Consider the following 20,189-nt stretch of genomic DNA (forward strand, 5'->3'; position numbering starts at 1 on the left):
TTAAAAATAGGGGGAAAATAGCTAGAATTATGTGATTTTAGGGCATGGAGGGCGGATTGGAGAAGATCCAGACCCTGGAAGACTCCCTAACCCGCCAGCGCGACGAGAAAGTAACAGAAGAAAAAGGCCGAGCCCCTGTTTTCACAGTACCACTGTCCAACATCGACAGCCTTCGTGAGGGCGAAAACGCCCACTTTGAAGCCCGATTAATCCCAACCGATGATCCAAAACTCAAAGTTGAGTGGTTCTGGAACGGTAAACCACTCCGAACTGGTTCCCGCTTCCGAACTTTCTGCGATTTCGGTTTCGTTATTCTTGAAATATCACCCGTTTATCCCGAAGACTCTGGAGAGTACTCCTGCCGGGCTTTTAACGAGTATGGGGAAGCCGTCACAACAGCCTCTATGAAAGTTCAAGGCAAAAGAAGCATTATCCTTGAATCGCAACTACCTAAAGGTATGGAGGGTACCATTGATAAAATTGCCGAGCTGGAAGGGCTCGGAATGGTACCATCTCAAGCCTCAGTGGATGACGATACCGGACGTCCACCTGAATTCATCACAACTCCCGCTGATTTGACCCTTGGTGAAAACTCCTTAGCCCATTTCGAGTGCAAGTTGATTCCAGTCAATGACCAGAGCATGAGAGTCGAGTGGTTCCATAATGGTAAAGCCTTATGGGCCGGCTCCCGCATTAAAACCATCAACGATTTCGGTTTCGTCATTCTGGAAATTTCGGGTGTTTACCAACGAGATTCCGGTTTGTACACTTGCAAGGCAACCAACAAACACGGTGAAGCCACCGTTTCGTGCAAATTGCAAGTGAGGGGTCGCCAAGGGATCATTCTGGAACCCCAACTACCATCAAACTTTAAGAGCGGTACTGAAAGTATCCAAAAACTCGAAGAAACGCTTTACAAACGTGAAGAAATCACATCAGAAGAAGAAAAACCAAACCCTCCACGCTTCATTGTCGAAATCAAGGACAATGTGGACGTTCCTGAAGGAGGTCCAGTTCACTTTGATTGCCGGGTGGAACCCACCAATGACCCAACCATGCGTATTGATTGGTTCCACAACGGACGACCATTTGCCACCGGTTCAAGGGTCCACCAAATCAATGATTTTGGGTTCATTTCGCTTGATATTGACTATACCTACTCTAGAGATGCTGGCGAATATATTTGCAGAGCTACTAATAAGTGGGGTTCTGCCACCACTAAAGCCACAGTTACGTCAAAGTCTAAACGCACCATTGACTACGAATCGCAACTTCCAGCTGGCATGAGCGCAGAAAAACTCAAAGAATTGGAAAAGGGGAAAGTTGAAGAGAAGCACCAAGAGGAAAAAACGTACTCTCCACCCAAATTTATCACACAAATCGAGTCCACAACTGTGGAAGAGTCCGAATCTGTGCGATTTGAATGTCGAGTGGAACCCAAAGACGACCCTAAGCTACGTATCGAGTGGTACCGTAACGGAAAATTGCTTCCTTCAGGTCACAGATACAGAACCGTCTACGATATGGGATTCGTCTCACTTGATATTCTCTACGTTTATGCTGAAGATTCCGGAGAGTACGTTTGCCGTGCCGTTAATGACTATGGTGAAGACTTCACCAAAGCCAAAATCACGTGCAAGAAGCTACCAAACATCATCCTCCAAAACCAAGTACCCAAAGGAATGAAGAAGTCGGAAACTTTAATGCAGATGGAAGCCGCCATCAAAAAGTACACCTCAGAGATACATTTAACGGAAGACGATTTGTACGACGCTGATAAGAAGCAACCACCGCGCTTTGTCACCCAAATCCAAAGTCAGGAGACTTTAGTTGAGATGCAAACAACTAAATTTGAGTGTCAGCTGGCTCCAGTTGGAGATCCGAATATGAAAGTCGAGTGGTTCTTCAACGGAAAGCCTCTCCCTCACAGTACGTATTCGTTCGATAGGAAATTTCACTAACTAAACTATTTTTTTTTTAAAGAAAACCGATTTACTCCCATCTATGATTTCGGTTACGTTGCCATGAACTTCGGTTGGGTGTATCCTGAGGACAGTGGTGAGTACCTCTGCCGGGCTACCAACCTGTACGGTATGGACGAGACCAGAGCTGTTATCAAGACTGCCGGCAAGCCTGGAATTATCTACGATTCCCAACTTCCGAAAGGAATGAAGAGTATTGAGAAAATCCGTGAACTTGAAGCCGCTTGGCAAGTGTAAGTCTGTATAGCTTAAAATCTAGTTCGGGTCTAATTTAGAGTTTCAAGTGTTCCGGAAGAAGCCGCCGAGGAGAGTAAACCTCGCTCAGCTCCGGTCTTTGTGAGCAGACCGGAACCTTGCACCGTCCAGGAGGGAGAATGGGCCCGGTTTTGCTGCCGAGTCACCGGTCACCCACGACCAAGGGTCATGTGGTTGATCAATGGTCACACCGTTGTTAATGGATCAAGGTACAAATTGACCTATGACGGGATGTACCATATGGATATTCCAAAAACTCGCCAGTACGACACCGGGAAAGTGGAAGTAATTGCTCGAAGTTCTGTGGGAGAAGCGATCGCTGATACGGAACTGAAGGTCATTCCTAGACAAGACGATTACAGAGGGGTTCTTAAAAATTCACCAAGACGTAAGTGGTTGACCAAAAAGCACCAAACATTTGATATACTTGACATAATGCACATATTAAACATGCAAGACAATCGCTTTAACACTCCATACCTCTTTTATACACTACTTCCTGATAGTCCTTCCCTTTCTTCTGCTTCGACCAACGACGGCATTTCTGAGGAGTTGAGACAGGTATGCCATTGTTTAATTTGTTGGTATCGTTGTATGTTGCATGTTTACCCTTCCTTAATGTGCATCATGTGTTAGATGTGTCTCATGTGGACACGGTGTATATTAGTCCAGACAAAGAACCAGCTAGTTTTAAGCGTTCCTTGACTGGACTAAATCGTGGGTGTCCGAAATTATCATCCTGTGCACTTTTGGCACAAGTTGTTGCATTTTTTTTGCCAAAAGTGTTCGAACAATCATTCTGGATCTGATTGAAATTTCTGTCTTTAGCCTGGTACGACCTCGAATTGGCTCAGTACCAGAAAGAACGATCTGAAACCGAACTTGAAAAAGTTTTCGACGAACGCAACACGATGCAACGCGAGCAAGGGCTCAACGTCACAGGCATCCACGTCCAGCCTAAAGAATTCAAAGAGGAACAAACCGAATGGCAAAAATCAATCAAGAACAAGAAAACTGAAGATTACTACTCCAAAATCCAAGAACTGGAAAACGAGCAAGTGACCAAAGAAATCAAACTACGAGAAGCCTCTCACCAGTTCGCCATTCCTGGCGAGAAGATTGTTTCGAGTTCGCTGGCTAAAGGGATGGCCCAGAAATATCAAGAGAACTTGTAAGTAGTACTTTAAAATCACCAAAAACATTTCGGTTCATGGGCGAAATTTTCCTTCCAGAGAAGAAAAACCGGAAAAAGTTGACCTCAGACCTATCCCTTATTTGCCCAAAGCCGAGGAAAAAGTCACTCCACACCGCGACCAAGTCCAACTACGCAAAACCGACAAAGGCAAAGAAATGGAGCAACAGCGCGAAGTGATCGTTGATTCGAAAAAAGGAGCTTATCCGCCAGATCCGACCGAATCTGGCGTCCACGGACGGGAAATTTATGTGACCAAACAACGCCAAACACAGAAGGAAAACGTCGGAGATAAGGAAATCACCCGACACATTACAGCTACTGAAACCACCGATGTGGAACACAAAGCCAAAACTCAGGAGAAACTAGTCCAGGGTCAAGTACTACCAAGCAATCCCCCTGTCTTTACTAAGAAGATCCAACCTTGCTTGGCCTTCGAAAACACTTCGGCTCGCTTCGAAGTTGAGTTTGACGGAGACCCGTTACCGAAAGTTACCTGGTACCGGGAAAATTTCCCGATTACGAGCTCCCCTGACTTGACCATCTACACATTTAGTACCAAATCAATCTTGGTGCTTCGCCAAGTCTTCGTTGAAGATTCTGGTGTCTTTAGTGTTGTTGCTGAAAATCGGGGAGGTACCGCAAAATGCAGTGCCAACTTGGTGGTCCAGGAACGGCGAAGTCAGGCACGTGGTGGTGTGGTACCACCTAGTTTCGTCACAACCATTCAAAGTGCCACCTCCAACGTGGGTCAATTGGTACGTTTTGATGCCAGAATCAATGGTACCAAACCCATTGACGTCTACTGGCTCAAAAACGGCAAGAAAATCTCCTCCGACATCCGCTACAAGACTTTGGAAGAGGACGAAATCTACACCCTCCTCATCATCGAGGTGGTACCTGAAGATTCAGGAAAATACGAATGTGTGGCAATTAACAGCGCCGGCGAAGCCCGTTGTGAAGCCGACTGTCAAGTCACCCGTCCTGCCACCCCTTCAAAACCCGCCAAACCCACCACCCCCACCGGGGAAAAGGCCCCCAGTATTGTCGAGCCCTTGAAGGATCAAAAGGTCCGTGAAGGTCAAGCTGTGGCGTTCAGATGCAAAATCACCGCCAAGCCGGCGCCGACCATCAAATGGCAGAAAGGCGATAAGGTTATCAAGCCGTCCAAGTACTTCCAAATGGTCAAAGACGGGGATTATTACACTTTGAAGATTTCTGAAGCCTTCCCCGAAGATGAAGGTGTTTATAAATGCGTGGCGTCGAATCCAGCTGGTACTGTTACGCTCCAAGCGAACTTGAAGGTATTGGCGCCTGAAACGCAAGAAGTTGCTCCGTCTTTGACGCCCATGAAGGATGTGATTGTGCCGGAGGGAAGTCCAGCGCAGTTCAAGACCACTGTGAGCGGGAAACCCAAACCGACGGTGCAGTGGCTGAGGGAAGGGTTCCTTATTCCAGATTCGCCAGATTTCCAGGTGAGTTTTAAGATCTTTACTTCAGAAACGGTGAAGACTTGTAAGATAAATATGCTTATATGGGTCAGTTCACGAACGTACTATTTTTTTACACACTTCTGACTGAATTTTTAGTCATCATAGCATGAATAGCTGAAGGAAGAAGCTCATCCTCACACGCAAACCTATACGAGGATGATAATCATATGCGGTTTTGCTTTTGTAAAAAAATCCACCACTATTTGACAGATAATTTAACTAGAATTCCAATAGCTTAAAAAAAATTATTTTGACGCACTCTTTACGATAATACAACTCAAATTTTTTGAGTTTGGACGCAATTGGTGTTTGAAAATAAAAATTTTTGAGGGAGATATCGCGTTGAAACCCATAGTTTTTACGCTAGTTTTAGTGGAGACGGGTTAAAAAAAATTTTTTCACAATATATTGCGTTAGGACTCATGCCATATATGAAAAAATTGCTCTGCGCAAGTGGCACCAGACTTTTTTCTCTGGCTCCAATACTTTCGCCGTAATCGTCGTTTGAAATTTGGATTTTTTTTATTATTGCAATAACATATTTTTGCCTTTTTCTCAGAATCTGTGAGATTTGGAGCAAAAAAAATTTGGTTACCTCTCAAATTTTCTAAAAACTAATAGTTGCCGATGATTTTTAAATCGAAAAAAAGTTTATAATACTTTCTGTATGTAAAATCATGCATTAAATGTCATCCAAAAGCTTCAGATTTCCAAATGCTCTACAATGTGAAGTTTAACGTCTTGGAAAAACTACGCTACTGATGATAAAGGCTTTAATTTTAGGAAAAAAAATCAAATATTGTAAAGGACTGATTTATAAATCTTATTATTTTGACCTAGTGCTTTTAGTTTACGAGTTATAATTTTTTTATAAAAGAGAACGTTTGTGGCAGTAGCCGGAAGACTAAAGGGGCATAGAATAAAAATGCACATTTCAAAAATATTTTTATTTAACAAATAATCCATACAAAAGTAGAAACATTAGCATATTAAACTAAAAATAATACGATTTTAATTGACGTCCATTCAGTTTACAAAAATTCATAATAAAGATTGATTTAGCAGCTCAAACTGTAGCCAGACCGGTATTGTGTACAGTTAAGAGAATTGAAACATCAAAAGCTATTTACCGTGAAGTTTATTTTTAAACGCAATTATCCGAATTATCGACAAAGCCAGCCAAGCATATTGTACGTTGGCAAGCCGTTTTCTAAATAACCAAATTACAGTTTTATGGATCTTGAAACGGTCCTAAAATACCAACTCGACCAGTTCTTAAAATAGATTTCCCTTGATTAAAGTTTAATTTCTAAAATTAGTAACTTTCTCTCGAACAATTAAATTAAGCGGCTCTTTTAAGTGACCAACCGTTCTGTTTTGTCCTGATTTTTTAGTGAATTCTATAAATTTTATATGAAAAAACAGATTTGATGATTATTTGAAAATATCACCTATTTTTTTTTCATTTGCTTAGAATTTGTCTTTTTTTGACTTTAAGTTTTTCATTTTTCAAATTTCTGTATTATTTTCTATGGTCCTGGCTTTCACATTATGACTGTGGAATAACTTCCTTGCAGATGATCCACGAGGGCAACAACGCCGTCCTCCTCATCTCCACCACCTATGAAGAGGACTCTGGCACCTTCACCTGCCGGGCAACCTCTTCAGCTGGTCAAGTCGAGCGATCGGCCAAACTGATCGTCAAAAGTAAGAAATAAAAACCCTCACCCCCTATTCGGACCGATAATTTTAGTTGCGCTTTTCTTTTATAAATTTTTAACAATAGAGGTGAAGGGATTATTGTTAAGTTCCACAAAGTGATGATATTTAGGAATGAACCAGCTTTGGCACTAATCTGCTGGGCTTATTGTTTATTATTATTGTTGTTGTCAAAAAAAATGTATCGTAAATATGCATAATTACTTAATAAATTGCTACTGAAGAGTCTTGTCGTTTCAAGTGACCTTAAAAATTCGAAATAGACCGAAATCCAGACCAGGTGCATTCAATGCATCAACACGGTCTACTTGTAAACAAAAATCATAAAGTGGGGTCGTGTGCACCATGACACACGCTGGCAACTATTTTAAACTTCCACTGGATTACATTACAGTTCTAAATTAGGAGACAGCCGACAACCAGATGGCCGCCGACCTCGAAAAATAAAACACAATTCTGACAAAAAACTTTATTCAAAATTCAAAATTTACACCTGCCTGGCCCAGCTCCAACTCCTGCAAAATTTTTTTTTGAGAAAAAATCCAAAATACGGTGTACTCACCCTTTTTTCGGTCACTTGCAACCACAAAACCCTTCACCCCGGTCAAGCAAAACCCGCGAAAATTCGCCCGTTTGGGGCGAATTTTCGCGGCTTTAACTAACACGTCTTCACTCGAGCACTGCACATGTTTGAGTGCCGAGAAAAGCACCTCACGTGGGACCCGTAGTAGGGGGTGCGTACTATGCGTGAGCTTATGAGTCATTTTTCCGACGGAAATAGCCACCGCTCCAAAACTACATCATTTTTGACTATTCTCATTTGAAAAAAAATCGCATTTTTTGATCATTTCGCACGAAAGTGGGTCAAAACAACTCGGCTTGATCAAGATTGGCAGTAATGAGCCGTATGTGCCAACTTTTACGAAAATACACCTGTTCTCAAATTGTATAAACGTTAAATTGTATACACGTGTGCTAATTTTTGAAATTCGTGTTTTTGATCATTTATTATTTTTATGCGACACGTATTGTGCATCGGGCGCTTTTTGGGTGTCTCAAAAACACGTCACGAGGATTATTTTTATATTACAATGACTAAAGTGTTGAGACAACAATCACTCATACGGCTGGAATTCGGAATTTTCGAGTTATTTTTTCATTTCTATTTTAAATGTAAATAGGATTTATTTTTACCGGTGGCTCTTGTATGGCGTGACGGTACGGATGATTAACTAAATTAAGGTCGAAGAGTAATTCGTTTTACAGCTTATGATTTGTATGGCCATTTACGGTCAGATTTGCAATTATTGCATCACCATCCCGATTTGGCAATGATTTCAAACCTTTATTCTTTTATAATAGAAACGTTTGCTCATAAATAAATAATCATTTTGATTGAGTACCATTTGAAATTAATTTAGGCCGTCCCGGAACTTACCGCAAACCTGCAACCACCGACTTATCACCGAAAGACTCCTCCAAAGGCCCCAAACAGCCTAAAGCCGGCCCTGGCCCCGGTGGCCCGGGCCAAACTTCACAAAAAGCCGTCCCTGGCTCGAAGGGTGGCGTGCAACCTGTCGATGAAGATGAATTGCCTATGGGTGACGAAACGTTGCCCTGGCGCCAAATACACAAAAAGCCACAAAAGGTTGTAGATGTTGAAGAACAACAACCACAACAGGCTCAACCCTGGACACAACAGCAAATAACTTTGAAGAAAACGCAAAGACAGACTAAAGAAATAGTCAAGGAGCAAATTGAAGATGTGCAGTTAAAACCTTCAAAGATTCAGAGCAAGGAAGTTGAGAAGCTTGAGTTGGAAAAAGTTGATCTCAAACATAGGACTAAAGTGGTGACTGGACAAAAGACTGAAGAGATTTCTTCTCTGGATAGGAGAGTTGATACTGAAGATACGACTTTACTGAAAGTTGATGAGCGAACTAGAACTGAAAAGACTGAAAAATTAGAAACAAAAGACTGGCGAGGACCTCGTAAAGATACTAGACGTGATGTTGAAGATACAACTTTGTTGTCAGTTGAAGATAGAGAGAAGATTGAGATTGAGAAACAAGCTGAGACTAGGGGTTGGCGAAGACCTAGAAAGGAAGATACAAGTTTAGAAAGGAAGAAACACGTTGAAGATTCAACTTTGTTATCAGTAGATCAACGAGAGAAAGTAACAGAAACACAAGAAACGGATACTCGAGGTTGGCGTAGACCCAGAAAAGAAGATACAAGCGTAGAAAGGCAAAAACACGTCGAAGACACAACTTTGTTATCACTTGAAGAACGAGAAAAAGTGACTGAAAAGAAAGAAGCAGAAACTCGAGGTTGGCGTAGACCAAGAAAAGATGATACAAGTGTCGAAAGACAAAAACATGTCGAAGACACAACTTTGTTATCACTTGAAGAAAGGGAAAAAATAACTCAGAAGAAAGAAGAAGAAACTCGCGGCTGGCGCAGACCAAGGAAAGATGATACAAGTGTCGAAAGAAAACACACTACTGAAGATACAACTTTGTTATCACGTGAAGAACAAGAAAAAATTAAAGAAACTAAAGATGCTGAAACACGAGGTTGGCGTAGACCTAGAAAGGAAGAAACCAAGCAAGTTGAAGATACAACTTTGATTTCGACTGAGAAAGTTGAAGAAGAAAAAGAAACTAAACCTTGGCGCAAACCTCGAAAGAGTGTCGATTTAGTTCAAGATCAAGTACCAAAAGAAGAACCAATCCCTTGGAATAAACAAGAAATTAAACTAAAACCGGCGCCTAAAGAAAAGAAAGACATTCCTAAAGAAAAACCTGAAGAGGTTCAATTAAAACCGACAAGACGTGACAGCAAAACCATTCCGAAGGAAGAACTGGAAACTGTTGATTTGAAACCTATTTCTCTTCAAAAGGTCAAGCCTGTTGAAACTGACCAGTTGGAAAGAGCCCAAGTTGAAACAACGAAGGAACTTGTAAAAGAAAAACAAGAAAAGCCGAAAGTAATAGAAAAGAAGGAAGAACCTGTTCCTTGGACTCAGCAACCTATTACACTTAAGAAAGCTCCAAGAGAACCGAAAGAAGTACCGAAGGAAAAAGTTGAAGAAATTCAACTGAAACCAACACGACGTGGTAGTAAACCTATTCCTAAAGAAGAATTAGAAACGGTTGACTTAAAACCGGTTTCTCTACAAAAGGCAAAACCTACTGAGACTGATCAACTAGACAGTGCACAAGTTGAAGAAACTAAGGAAATTATAAAAGTTGAAGAAAAACCAGATAAACTAAAAGTGATAGAAAAGAAAGACGAACCTGTTCCTTGGACTCAACAACCTATTACCCTTAAGAAAGCTCCAAGAGAACCAAAAGAAGTTCCAAAGGAAAAAGTTGAAGAAATTCAACTGAAACCTACACGACGTGGTAGTAAACCTATTCCTAAAGAAGAATTGGAAACGGTTGACTTGAAACCGGTTTCTTTACAAAAAGCAAAACCCACTGAGACTGTTCAACTAGACAGAGCAGAAGTTGGAGAAACTAAGGAAATTATAACAGTTGATGAAAAACAAGAAAAACTAAAAGTGATAGAAAAGAAAGACGAACCTGTTCCTTGGACTCAACAACCTATTACTCTCAAGAAAGCTCCAAGAGAACCAAAAGAAGTTCCAAAGGAAAAAATTGAAGAAATTCAGTTGAAACCAACCCGACGTGGTAGTAAACCTATTCCAAAAGAAGAATTAGAAACGGTTGACTTGAAGCCACTTTCTCTTCAGAAGGCCAAACCTACTGAAACAAATAAATTGCCTCAAGCCCAGGTTGAAGATACTACCATTTTGAAAATTGATGAAAAAGTTGATGAAACCGAAAAAACCCAAATTAAGCAATGGCGTAAATCAAGAAAAGAAGGTAAAACGGAAGAAGTAGTTAAAGGGGAAGAGGAGGAAATAAAACCAAAAACTGAGGAAATACCTTGGAACAAACAGGAAATTACTCTTAAAAAGGCTCCTCGAATACAAAAAGAAGCACCTAAAGAAAAAATTGAAGAAGTACAACTCAAACCTACAAGACGTGGAAGTAAACCTCTCCCAAAAGAAGAATTAGAAACCGTTGATCTTAAACCGGTCTCACTCCAAAAGATTAAACCCACTGAGACCGAAGAGATGGTGAAAGCACATATCGAAGATAGTGCGATTTTGCGTGTGGACGAAACGGTTGAAGAAACAGATAAAGTGAAGACGAAGCAATGGCGAAAAACTCGCAAGGAGGGTGAGGAACAAGTTGAGGAAGTGGAAGAAATAGTTGAAGAAAAACCCAAAGACAAGAAAGAGGAACCAGTTCCTTGGAATAAACAAGAAATTGTCCTCAAAAAGGCACCTCGACAACCAAAGGAATTACCAAAAGAAAAAGTTGAAGAAGTACAATTAAAACCAACTCGACGTGACAGCAAAACTGTACAAAAAGAAGAATTAGAAACAGTTGATTTGAAACCTGTGTCTCTTCAAAAGATTAAACCTGAAACCATTGAAAGCAAGGTTGATAAAGCATTTGTTGAAGATACAACCATCCTGAAGGTTGACGAAAAAGTGAAAGAAACAACCAAAAAAGAAGAAACTATTGAATCAAAGGCTTGGCGTAAAGGTAGAAAAGAAGAAATTCAAGAGAAAGAAATAATTCAAGAGAAGCAACACGTCGAAGATAAAACTATTCTAGAAGTTGATCAGAAGGAACAAATAAAAATGAAAGATGAAACGCGTCCTTGGCGCAAACCTAAGCAAGAAGAACAGCCTAAACCTAGTGTACCTAGTGAGGAAGAAATGCCTAAACCTAGCTTACCAACTGAGGAACAAGTGCAAACTACTGAAGAAAAATTAGAAACAAAGGGATGGCGACGAGGACGAAAGCCTGAAGAAGTGCCAGAAAGTGCTGAAACTCCACAACTCAAACCAACTGTTGTTGAAGAAAAACCGAAACAACCTAAACTTATTGAGAAAAAGGAAGAAATGCCATGGAATAAACAAGAAATCGTGCTCAAACGTACCCAAAAAGATAAAAAAGAAATGGTTAAAGAAGAACAGGAGCAAGTTGTTTTGAAACCTGTTAAGAAAGAAACTAAGGTTGAGGAGGTAATTACTAAAGAAGGTGAAAAGGTTCATCGGGAAGATAAGAGTATGATTGATTTAAAACAAGAAGAAAAAGAAGTTATCAAAATTCGAAAACAAGATGATAAACCTAAAAAAGATGAGCTTGTCCATACTGAAGATAGTACAATGATTGCAGTTTCAGAAAAAGAAAGATTAGAAGAGCAACCTCAACCAGAAACACGAGGTTGGCGAAGACCTAAAAAAGAGGAAAAACGTGTGGAAGAAGAAAAACCAAAGGACAAAGTACATGTTGAAGACAGCATAATGATTGCTGTTTCAGAAAAAGAAAAAGTTGAAGAACAACCTCAACCTGAAACACGAGGTTGGCGAAGGCCTAAAAAGGAACAAAAGCCTATAGAGGACGAAAAACCAAAGGACAAAGTTCATGTTGAAGACAGCACAATGATTGCTGTTTCAGAGAAAGAAAAGATTGATGAAAAACCTCAACCTGAAACTAAGGGCTGGAGAAGACCAAGAAAACCTACCGAAGAAGAAAAACCACAAGAACCAGTTCGTGTCGAAGACAGCACAAGTATTGCTGTTTCGGAAGATAAAAAAGTTGACGAACAACCACAACCTGAAACCAGAGGTTGGCGAAGACCTAAAAAAGAGGAAAAACCAACTGAAGAAGAAAAACCTAAAGAAGAAAAGAAACCTATGGAAGAACCTAAACCTTGGAGTAAACCAAAACCAGCTCCTATTGAAAAAGTTGAGGAAGAAGTTGTTCCTTGGAATAAACAGGAAATTCTCCTTAAACGTGCTAAAGTCGAAAAGAAACCAATCGAAAAAGAATCTTTGGAAGAAGTGAGTTTGAAACCGTTTAAGAAACATACGGAAGAAGCTGAAACTCAGAAAGCTAAACTAGAAGAAATAGAATGGAGTAAAACAAAGGTTAGAGAAGAAACTATAGAAAAACCATCAATAGAAGAAGTTAAACCATCCGAACTAGTGACAGATGAAACACAACCTAAAGCAGAAGAGGCAAGACCTTGGCGTAAGCCAAAAACAGCACCCGTTGAAAAAGCTGAAGAAGAAATTGTTCCTTGGAATAAGCAAGAAATTACTCTCAAACGTGCGAAACCTGAGAAAAAACCTATCGAAAAAGAAGGTTTAGAAGAGGTTACTTTGAAACCATTTAAAACGAAGACAACGGAAGATGTTACAGAAGAAAGTAAACCTGACATTATAACTACAAGTGAGAAACCAGAATTCGTTGAGAAACCAGTTACTAAAAAAGAAAAACCTGGCAAACTTGCCAAACCTACAGACCTTCCAGTAGAGGAAATATCACCCCAAGTTGAAGAAATTCTTGAGAAACCAGAAGAAGTTCCTAAAAAACCTAAAGAAGTTCCGAAAAAACCTAAAGAAATTCCTGAACAGCCTGAAACAGTGCAAATCCCTTGGACGCAGGAGGCCCTCAAACTAAAGAAAACTCCCAAAGTTCAGAAACAAGTTGAGGAACAACAATTAGAGACAGTGTCCTTGAAACCAATACCTAAACCGACTGAACAACCTCAACAAGCTCAGATATCAGAGGAAGAAGAAGAGGAAGAGGAAGAAATTCAACCTTCGCTGGACAAAGAAGGCAAAGTACGTAAGATTAAACGAATTAAGAAGATAAAGAAAAAGAAACCTGAAGAAAAAGTAGAAGAACACGTGATACCTAAAGAAAGTGAAGAGATTGTAGCGCCTGAAACTGTTGAACAACCTGAATCAGTAATTGTAGAAACTGTAACAGAAGTAGAAGACGTAGTTGTACTTAAAGTAGATGACAAACCTAAACCTAAACCAAAGAAGATTAGAGAAGAAATCAAAGAAGAAGTTCCTGAAGTAATAAAACTTAAACCAGTAAAGAGAGGAGAAAAACCGCAAGTGGAAGAACAATTAGAAACTGTTTCATTAAAACCAGTTCCGAAATTTGCCCCAGAAACTGCCGAAGTTTCTACAATCGAAAAGAAACCACGTCGCAAGAAGTACAAAGATGTAGAACTTCCTGAAGACGCCGAACGTTACGTTCCTGAAGAAGTAGAAAAAGTTGAATTTGACGAAAAACCGAAAGAAACTGAGGAAAAAGCAACAGCACCATGGCGAAGGGAATCTAAACCCAAACCTGAAGCTCCTGAAGAAGAAAAAGCACCGCTTAAGATTGGTAAAGGTAAAATACCTAAGGAAGAAGAGGAAAAGGAACAAGTTCGTCTCAAACCAGTGAAAAAAGATAAACAAGTGGAAGAAAAACCAACAGAACCATCAAAACCATTCAAACCGGAAGATACTGGATTTGTACCATCAGAGTATGAACGTAAGAAGTTTGAACCGGTACCAAAAGAACGCGATGAAAAACCAAAAGAAGAACAACCGGAAGAAATTGTCCCCGAAAAGAAACCAAGCGTGCCTCAAGTTGAAGAAACCGTGACAGCACCTTGGAGACGGCAACCGAAACAAAAGGTTGAAGAAGTGCCTGAAGAAAAACAGTGGCCAAGGGGAAAACCAAAACCCAAAGAGGAAGAAAAGCCTGAACCGATTAAACTTAAACCGTTCAAAAAAGAGAAACCGGAGGAACCAATCCAAAAATTTACTTTAGAAACGGTAAAGTTGCAAGAACCAGTTGTTACAGTTTTGGAAGAAAGGGATGACGGTCTTAAGTTTACACCACACGACCGTGAGGAACAACCAGAAGAAGAGAAAGAAAAGAAGAAGCGCTATAAGAAACGACCAAAAGACAAAGAGGAAGAAAAGCCGGAAGAAATTGACTTAAAACCTGCTGAAGCAGTTCCGGAAGAACAACCTGAAGTGAGGCAATGGCGCAGAGGTAAACAGTTGCCTAAACCGGAAGAAGAACAACCAGAAATCGTGTCTTTGAAGCCTATTCCAAGAAAACAAGAAGTTAGTCAACCTGAGCAACCTGAACAACCTGAAGTTAAAGAACAGAAGATTAAGACACAAAAGATGATCAGAAAATCTAAATCTCACGTTCTTCCGAAGGAAGAAGAAGAAGGAACGGAATTGTTCCCTGAAGAAAAGCCGGAATTAGTCCCAACTAAATTAGAAGAAGTGCCAGAAAAAGTCCAAGAAGCAATCACAACGCAAGAATCAGTCGCTCAAATCACACTTGCTGAACGCAAAGTTGAGAAAGTCGAAGAACAGAAAGAAGAGAAAGTCACCGAAGACGAAGAAATCCGCTTCCAGAAAGCGATGAACGTTGCAGTTATCTCTAAAAAGAAAACAACAGCTCAAAGAATTGTACGATTTGATGATTACGGCCAGCCACTACCAGAACTTGAAATTATTTCACAGAAACGCGTAACTGAAGGTATCGACAAGGTTCCTGAAGAACCACTTCAGGAAGATGTTGATGTCCATGAAGAGAAAACTGTCCACAAATCAATCCAGAAAACAATTAGAGAAAGAGCCAAACGCAAAACTGTTGCTCCGAAGTTTACAAAAAGGGTTGAGCCTGTGGTTTCTGAACCTGACAAACCAACACGACTTGTTTGCCAAGTTGAGGGAACACCGTTCCCTGAAATAGCTTGGTACAAAAACGAGGTACTTATGCACGCCACTGAAAGGGTCTTTTGGAACATTGTTGAAAATACGGTGACTTTGGAGTTCGCTAAAGTCGAGCCCCAAGACGTCGCTGTTTACTCCTGCAAGGCTACAAACCCGGGTGGAGTCGCCACTTCGACAGCAAATCTTGTCATTTTAGGTACTTGGTGTGGAGTTCGTGTGTTGTTTTCATTTTATTTTTGCATGATATTTTTTTAGTTTTAGTTACTTTTTATTTTCGTGTTGTACGTTTGAGTGTTTTTCCAAAACTGATATAATCTCATGTTTGTAGAAAAAGAAGAAAGCGGTGTTGCCCCCCACTTTGTGGAGCCCCTCAAACCCCAAATCATCGAAGAGAAGTCCAAAGCGGTCCTACGGTGCAAAGTCATCGGTCAACCAACTCCCCAAGTCAAATGGTTCAAAGACAATAAAGAAGTGGTTCCATCACGCAGCCACCAAGTCACCTACAACCCTCAAACTGGGGAAGCCACCCTCGAAATCCTCAAACCGACCTCCGAAGACGAGAAAATTTTTACTGTCAAAGCGGATAACAAGTTTGGCCAAGCTGAATGTCGAGCCAACCTAGTCATCTCTAAGGCAGTAACAGTGACGCAACCAATGGTCATGGAAGCCCCAAGAATTATCAAACCAGTGGAAGCAGTTATGGTCAAGCCTGACCAAGAGGTGGTACTGGAAGCCCTCTTTGAGGGTGTCCCAGCGCCTGAAATCAAATGGTACAAAAACAATAAGGAAATCAAGCAAGACGATGACTATGAAATCGAAACTAAAGACAAGAAAACTGTCCTCAAAATCAAAAAGAAGGTAAAGAAGAAGGGTGGCAAGTACGAAGTTCACGCCACTAACCCTAAAGGAGAAGTGCGGACTTCGGGTACTGTTACCGTCACTCAAACCATCACTGAGGAAGCCCAACCGCCTAAATTCCTCAAACCTATTAATCCACAATATGCAACCGTTGGCGAAGTGGTCATACTTGAAGCAACAGTCGATTCAATACCTCCAGCCTCGTTCCAGTGGTTCCAGAAATTGACTCCTATTATTTCAACCCCTGAGATGAAAATTGTCTCGGAGGAAAACCGCTCCACTTTAATACTAACTGATGTTACACCTGAACAAGCCGGTACTATTACTTGCCGGGCGGAAAATGCCGTCGGTTCGGTCACTTGCACTGCTTCTCTGAACGTAGTCGACGAAATGGAATGGGAAGAGACCCGGGAACTGGAGTACCCACGCTTTGCCAAGCCATTGACACCAATAAGTGTCATGGATGGTGAAAAAGTCACCTTCAGTTGCGTCGTGACGGGCAAACCCACACCAAAAGTCCAGTGGTACCACAACGACCAACCCGTCAAAGAAGCCAAAGACGTTGTTATATCCCAAACCAGCGAAGGAGTTTGCCAATTGGCCATTTCCGAAGTCTTTCCCGAAAATGCCGGGATTTACACTTGTAGAGCGGTCAATAAAGTTGGCGAAGCCATCTGCAAGTCATCTCTCATTGTTGAAGGTTGGTACCACAGTCGAAGTCATAGTACCGGACTGACGATTTTTTGTTCCAGCTTATGAGTACGTCCCTGATTCGGAAATTGGCCACTTCACCGGCTCCGAGGAAGACCTCCTCGCCGACAGAACCATCAGTGAAGGCCCTCTTTCAGATAGCGACACGGAATGTGCCCCCAAAATCATCAAAAAACTCCCACAAGTTGTATCGACCAAGGACGGCGACGTGACCCGACTCGAGGTCAAAGCGGTTGGAAAACCCAAGCCTGAGGGCAAATGGTTGAAGCAAGGAACCGAAATTACTCCATCACCCGAGTTCCTCATTGAAAATTTCGAAGATGGTACTTCCATCCTCACAATTTCAGAAGTGTACCCGGACGACACCGGCGATATCGTCTACGAGGCCCAAAACCCGCTCGGGGTTGCAGTCACAACCACACAATTACTTGTAGAAAGCACTGAAGGTAATTAGGACCAAATGGAGGTTTGGTTCTAGTAATGATAATAATGATAATTTTCAGCAACCTTGCCCTTAACCTTGACTTCCACAATACTCTTTCAATTCACACAACACCCGACTTGTTTTGGGTAGAGATTAATTAAAGTTTGCTTTTAGGTATCTTGGGTACTAAGGAGTACCGTAAACCCGAATGGGTGACCCACATGGAGGAGCTTCAAGCTGCTTTGAAAGGTAAATCCAGTGTTGCAAGTGTTTCGCATGCTCGCTCGTTAGAAATGTCCACTGATAGTCTCGAAGCACCGGTGAAACGTGGTGAAGGTAAGGCTGAAACTTCTGGTACTCCCTTCTACTTGACCGAAGCAACGGAATCACAAGCGTCCTCCTCAGCTTCGGTCTACAGTGAGCCAAATCAGGCGACTAGAGCAAAAATGTCGTTCATTGAGAGCGCAATGAGTGATTATCTCAATTCGCATCGACATTCCCTAAGTTCCGTCATGGAACTAATTGATCGAAGCGAGAGAAGTCGCAGATTTCCCGATGAACCAATCGTTGACGAACCCGAAGACTACGAAGAAGTGTATGTGGAACCACAAAGTCGCCAATCACCGCAACCTTTTTTCATACTCTCACCAATCGAGGAAAAGAGCGAACCCTCCACTAGGAGTAGTAGTTTCAGAGGAAGTAACGGTTCGGAGAAGAAACGGTTTGATGTAAGATACAAACTGTCGAGTTCTTGCGACCCCATCCCTTCGGAACGGGTGACGTGTGAGTACCAGGAGAAGTACCTCACTTTCCCAAGGATCAAAAACGAAGAGGAAGGTCACGACTTGTATAAAAATTATTACGATGAGACAATGTACCCTTTGGAACCGCGAGAACTCGACCCTTGTGCCTTCCAGCAATTGCACACAGCCGATAGTCAAGAGGAACTCCAGGAGTTTTTGCTTCTGGAAAGTGAATGTATGAGTGATCGGGGACGCGGTCTAGCGTCTGCTTTTGTCGAATCATTGGAAAATGTTGAAAGTACCACCGATCAAGGTAAACTAATGCTAATGTGTGTGCTTACTAATCTTAGTGTTTTCTCAATTAGAACAATAGTACCAATCTATGGACAGGCAATTAAGTCAGGTAGGCCGATTTTTGCCTTTTTTGTATAGTACTAAACTAATTTCTTATTGGTTTAGCTTCTCAAAGCCCACCAACTTTCATACAAGAAATCACAGACGTCCGGACTTCCGAAACTGAAACTATCAAGTTCGAGTGCCTATTTTCGGGAACCCCAACTCCAGGTACTTAGCAATCGGAAGTTTGATAATTTGTATTACATTCTACCGTTCCAGATATCATTTGGTACCACAATGATAAAATCGTGCGAAACACTGACAAAGTCAAGGTCCGTATCGAAGACAACAAGACTTCCTGCACCATCACGGAAGTGGTCAAGGAACACGAAGGTACTTACGTGTGTAAAGCAGTCAGCGATGTTGGTTTGGCCGTCACCAAGGCCAAACTCTACGTCAAGGAAGTACCAGAAGAGAAGAAGAAGGAACTCCTAATCAAGAAAGCCCAAGAACGTGAAGAAAAAGTGAAGAAAGAACGAGTGACAATCGAGAAGAAACGCGACGAACGACGTCGCAAGAAAGTCGTGGAGACTCGGGAAGAAGAGACCAAGCCTTTGGAAGTGAGTGAGGTTACCACGATTGAAACCACCGAACAAATACAAGTCAAAGAACCCAAACCTGAAACTGCAACTCCCAAACTTGACATCCAGAAACCACTCAAGACAGAAGCTGTTGCTTCATGCAAGAAAATTGATGATACGAGTGAAGTAGTGATTGAAGAAGAGAAGGCTAAAGCCTTGTTGTCGCCAACTGAACCAATGGTGTCTGAACTGATCCAACCTGGGGAAACGGTCAAGGACATTACCGAAACTAGACCCAGGACACGAAGAGCCCGAACTGAAGTCGAGGAAGCAATCGCCGAATTTGCCAACGTTACTGAAGTTAAGTTGGAAGAAGTGATTGAACGTGTGGAGAAAATCATCAGAAAGAGCGAGATGAAGATGGCGAAGGAAGTCACCGAAATGTTGGACTTTATCAATGTCAAACAGTTCGGGCCTGGGGAGCATCCTCTCAGAGAAATTGCCGAAATTGGGTACTTGCTGAAAAATGGTATTACAACAAAGGAAGTTACGGTTTTGTACCACGAAAACAAATTTCCTTCCTTGACTAGTCCTCACGCACAGTCGGCGTTGGTCAATGTGGTCGAAAGGAAGGGTCATGGTGCCCTTATTTCGGAAGTTTTGACCGAAGAAACGACAATTGATGAGAAGCAATTGGCCGCAACTGTTGGATTTAGGGCCCTTATGAAGATGGTCGAGTCGAATTACGTTACTATTGAAGAAGTCATCACTAGTTTCACTCCAGAGGATTTCATCCAAAGGGCTTGGGAGTCGTCGGAAGTAACAGAAGTACGTTTTTTTGCCACTTTAGTGTTTCCCTAACTTGCTTTGTTCCAGTCTGTCACCAAGTCATCTTTCAAGGAAATGGTCACAATTAAGGAAGAAGTTGAAGTATTCGAAGGTGAGTTTTGTGTGAGCTGTGCATGTCCTAGTGCCATATTTGTAAAAAAACACTATATACGTAATTGCCTGCCTATATTTTATATGACTGTTGTAATTGCCTCAATAAAGTATCCCCAAAGAGACTGATGTAGTTTTTATATTTAGACACAACGAAAGTCGTTAAGAAAAAGGGTAAAAAAGAAACTGATGAAGTTGGTAAGTTTCCAAGCTTCACGTGGTCATTACTTTAATTCTTTGTCGTAAATCTTTGATTTTTGCTTGTCTGGCTGGCAGCGAGGTGAGTGCTGCCACAAGACGTGAGAAATATTTTGCGCCAAATCT

At 41.5% G+C, this 20,189-nt stretch overlaps 1 protein-coding gene and 1 long non-coding RNA gene across 12 annotated transcripts in view; one reads left to right on the forward strand and one right to left on the reverse strand.

Moving 5' to 3' along the window:
• Positions 1 to 20,189, forward strand: part of LOC660533 (titin) — a 132,339-nt gene that overhangs the window by 73,109 nt on the left and 39,041 nt on the right. For 10 of the 11 annotated variants that reach the window (XM_064359761.1, XM_064359762.1, XM_064359764.1 and 7 more), the window contains 8 exons: positions 42 to 1,929; positions 1,984 to 2,215; positions 2,267 to 2,625; positions 17,441 to 17,515; positions 18,469 to 18,573; positions 18,625 to 19,754; positions 19,803 to 19,866; positions 20,013 to 20,063. In XM_064359761.1, coding sequence (XP_064215831.1) covers positions 42 to 1,929; positions 1,984 to 2,215; positions 2,267 to 2,625; positions 17,441 to 17,515; positions 18,469 to 18,573; positions 18,625 to 19,754; positions 19,803 to 19,866; positions 20,013 to 20,063 — 3,904 coding nt within the window. Of the gene's footprint in view, positions 1 to 41; positions 1,930 to 1,983; positions 2,216 to 2,266; positions 2,626 to 3,065; positions 3,409 to 3,469; positions 4,905 to 6,499; positions 6,630 to 15,601; positions 16,832 to 16,883; positions 17,289 to 17,440; positions 17,516 to 18,468; positions 18,574 to 18,624; positions 19,755 to 19,802; positions 19,867 to 20,012; positions 20,064 to 20,189 lie in introns of all 11 variants that reach the window. The other variant, XM_064359771.1, reaches the window with a different exon arrangement.
• Positions 7,096 to 8,207, reverse strand: LOC135267909 (uncharacterized). Its single transcript, XR_010336308.1, has 2 exons — positions 7,204 to 8,207; positions 7,096 to 7,156 (listed from the first exon to the last, which is right to left on the reverse strand). It is a non-coding gene; the product is annotated as an uncharacterized LOC135267909 (long non-coding RNA).

The sequence above is a fragment of the Tribolium castaneum genome, chromosome 1 (assembly GCF_031307605.1).
Source record: "Tribolium castaneum strain GA2 chromosome 1, icTriCast1.1, whole genome shotgun sequence".
Classification (NCBI taxonomy): Eukaryota; Metazoa; Arthropoda; class Insecta; order Coleoptera; family Tenebrionidae; genus Tribolium; species Tribolium castaneum.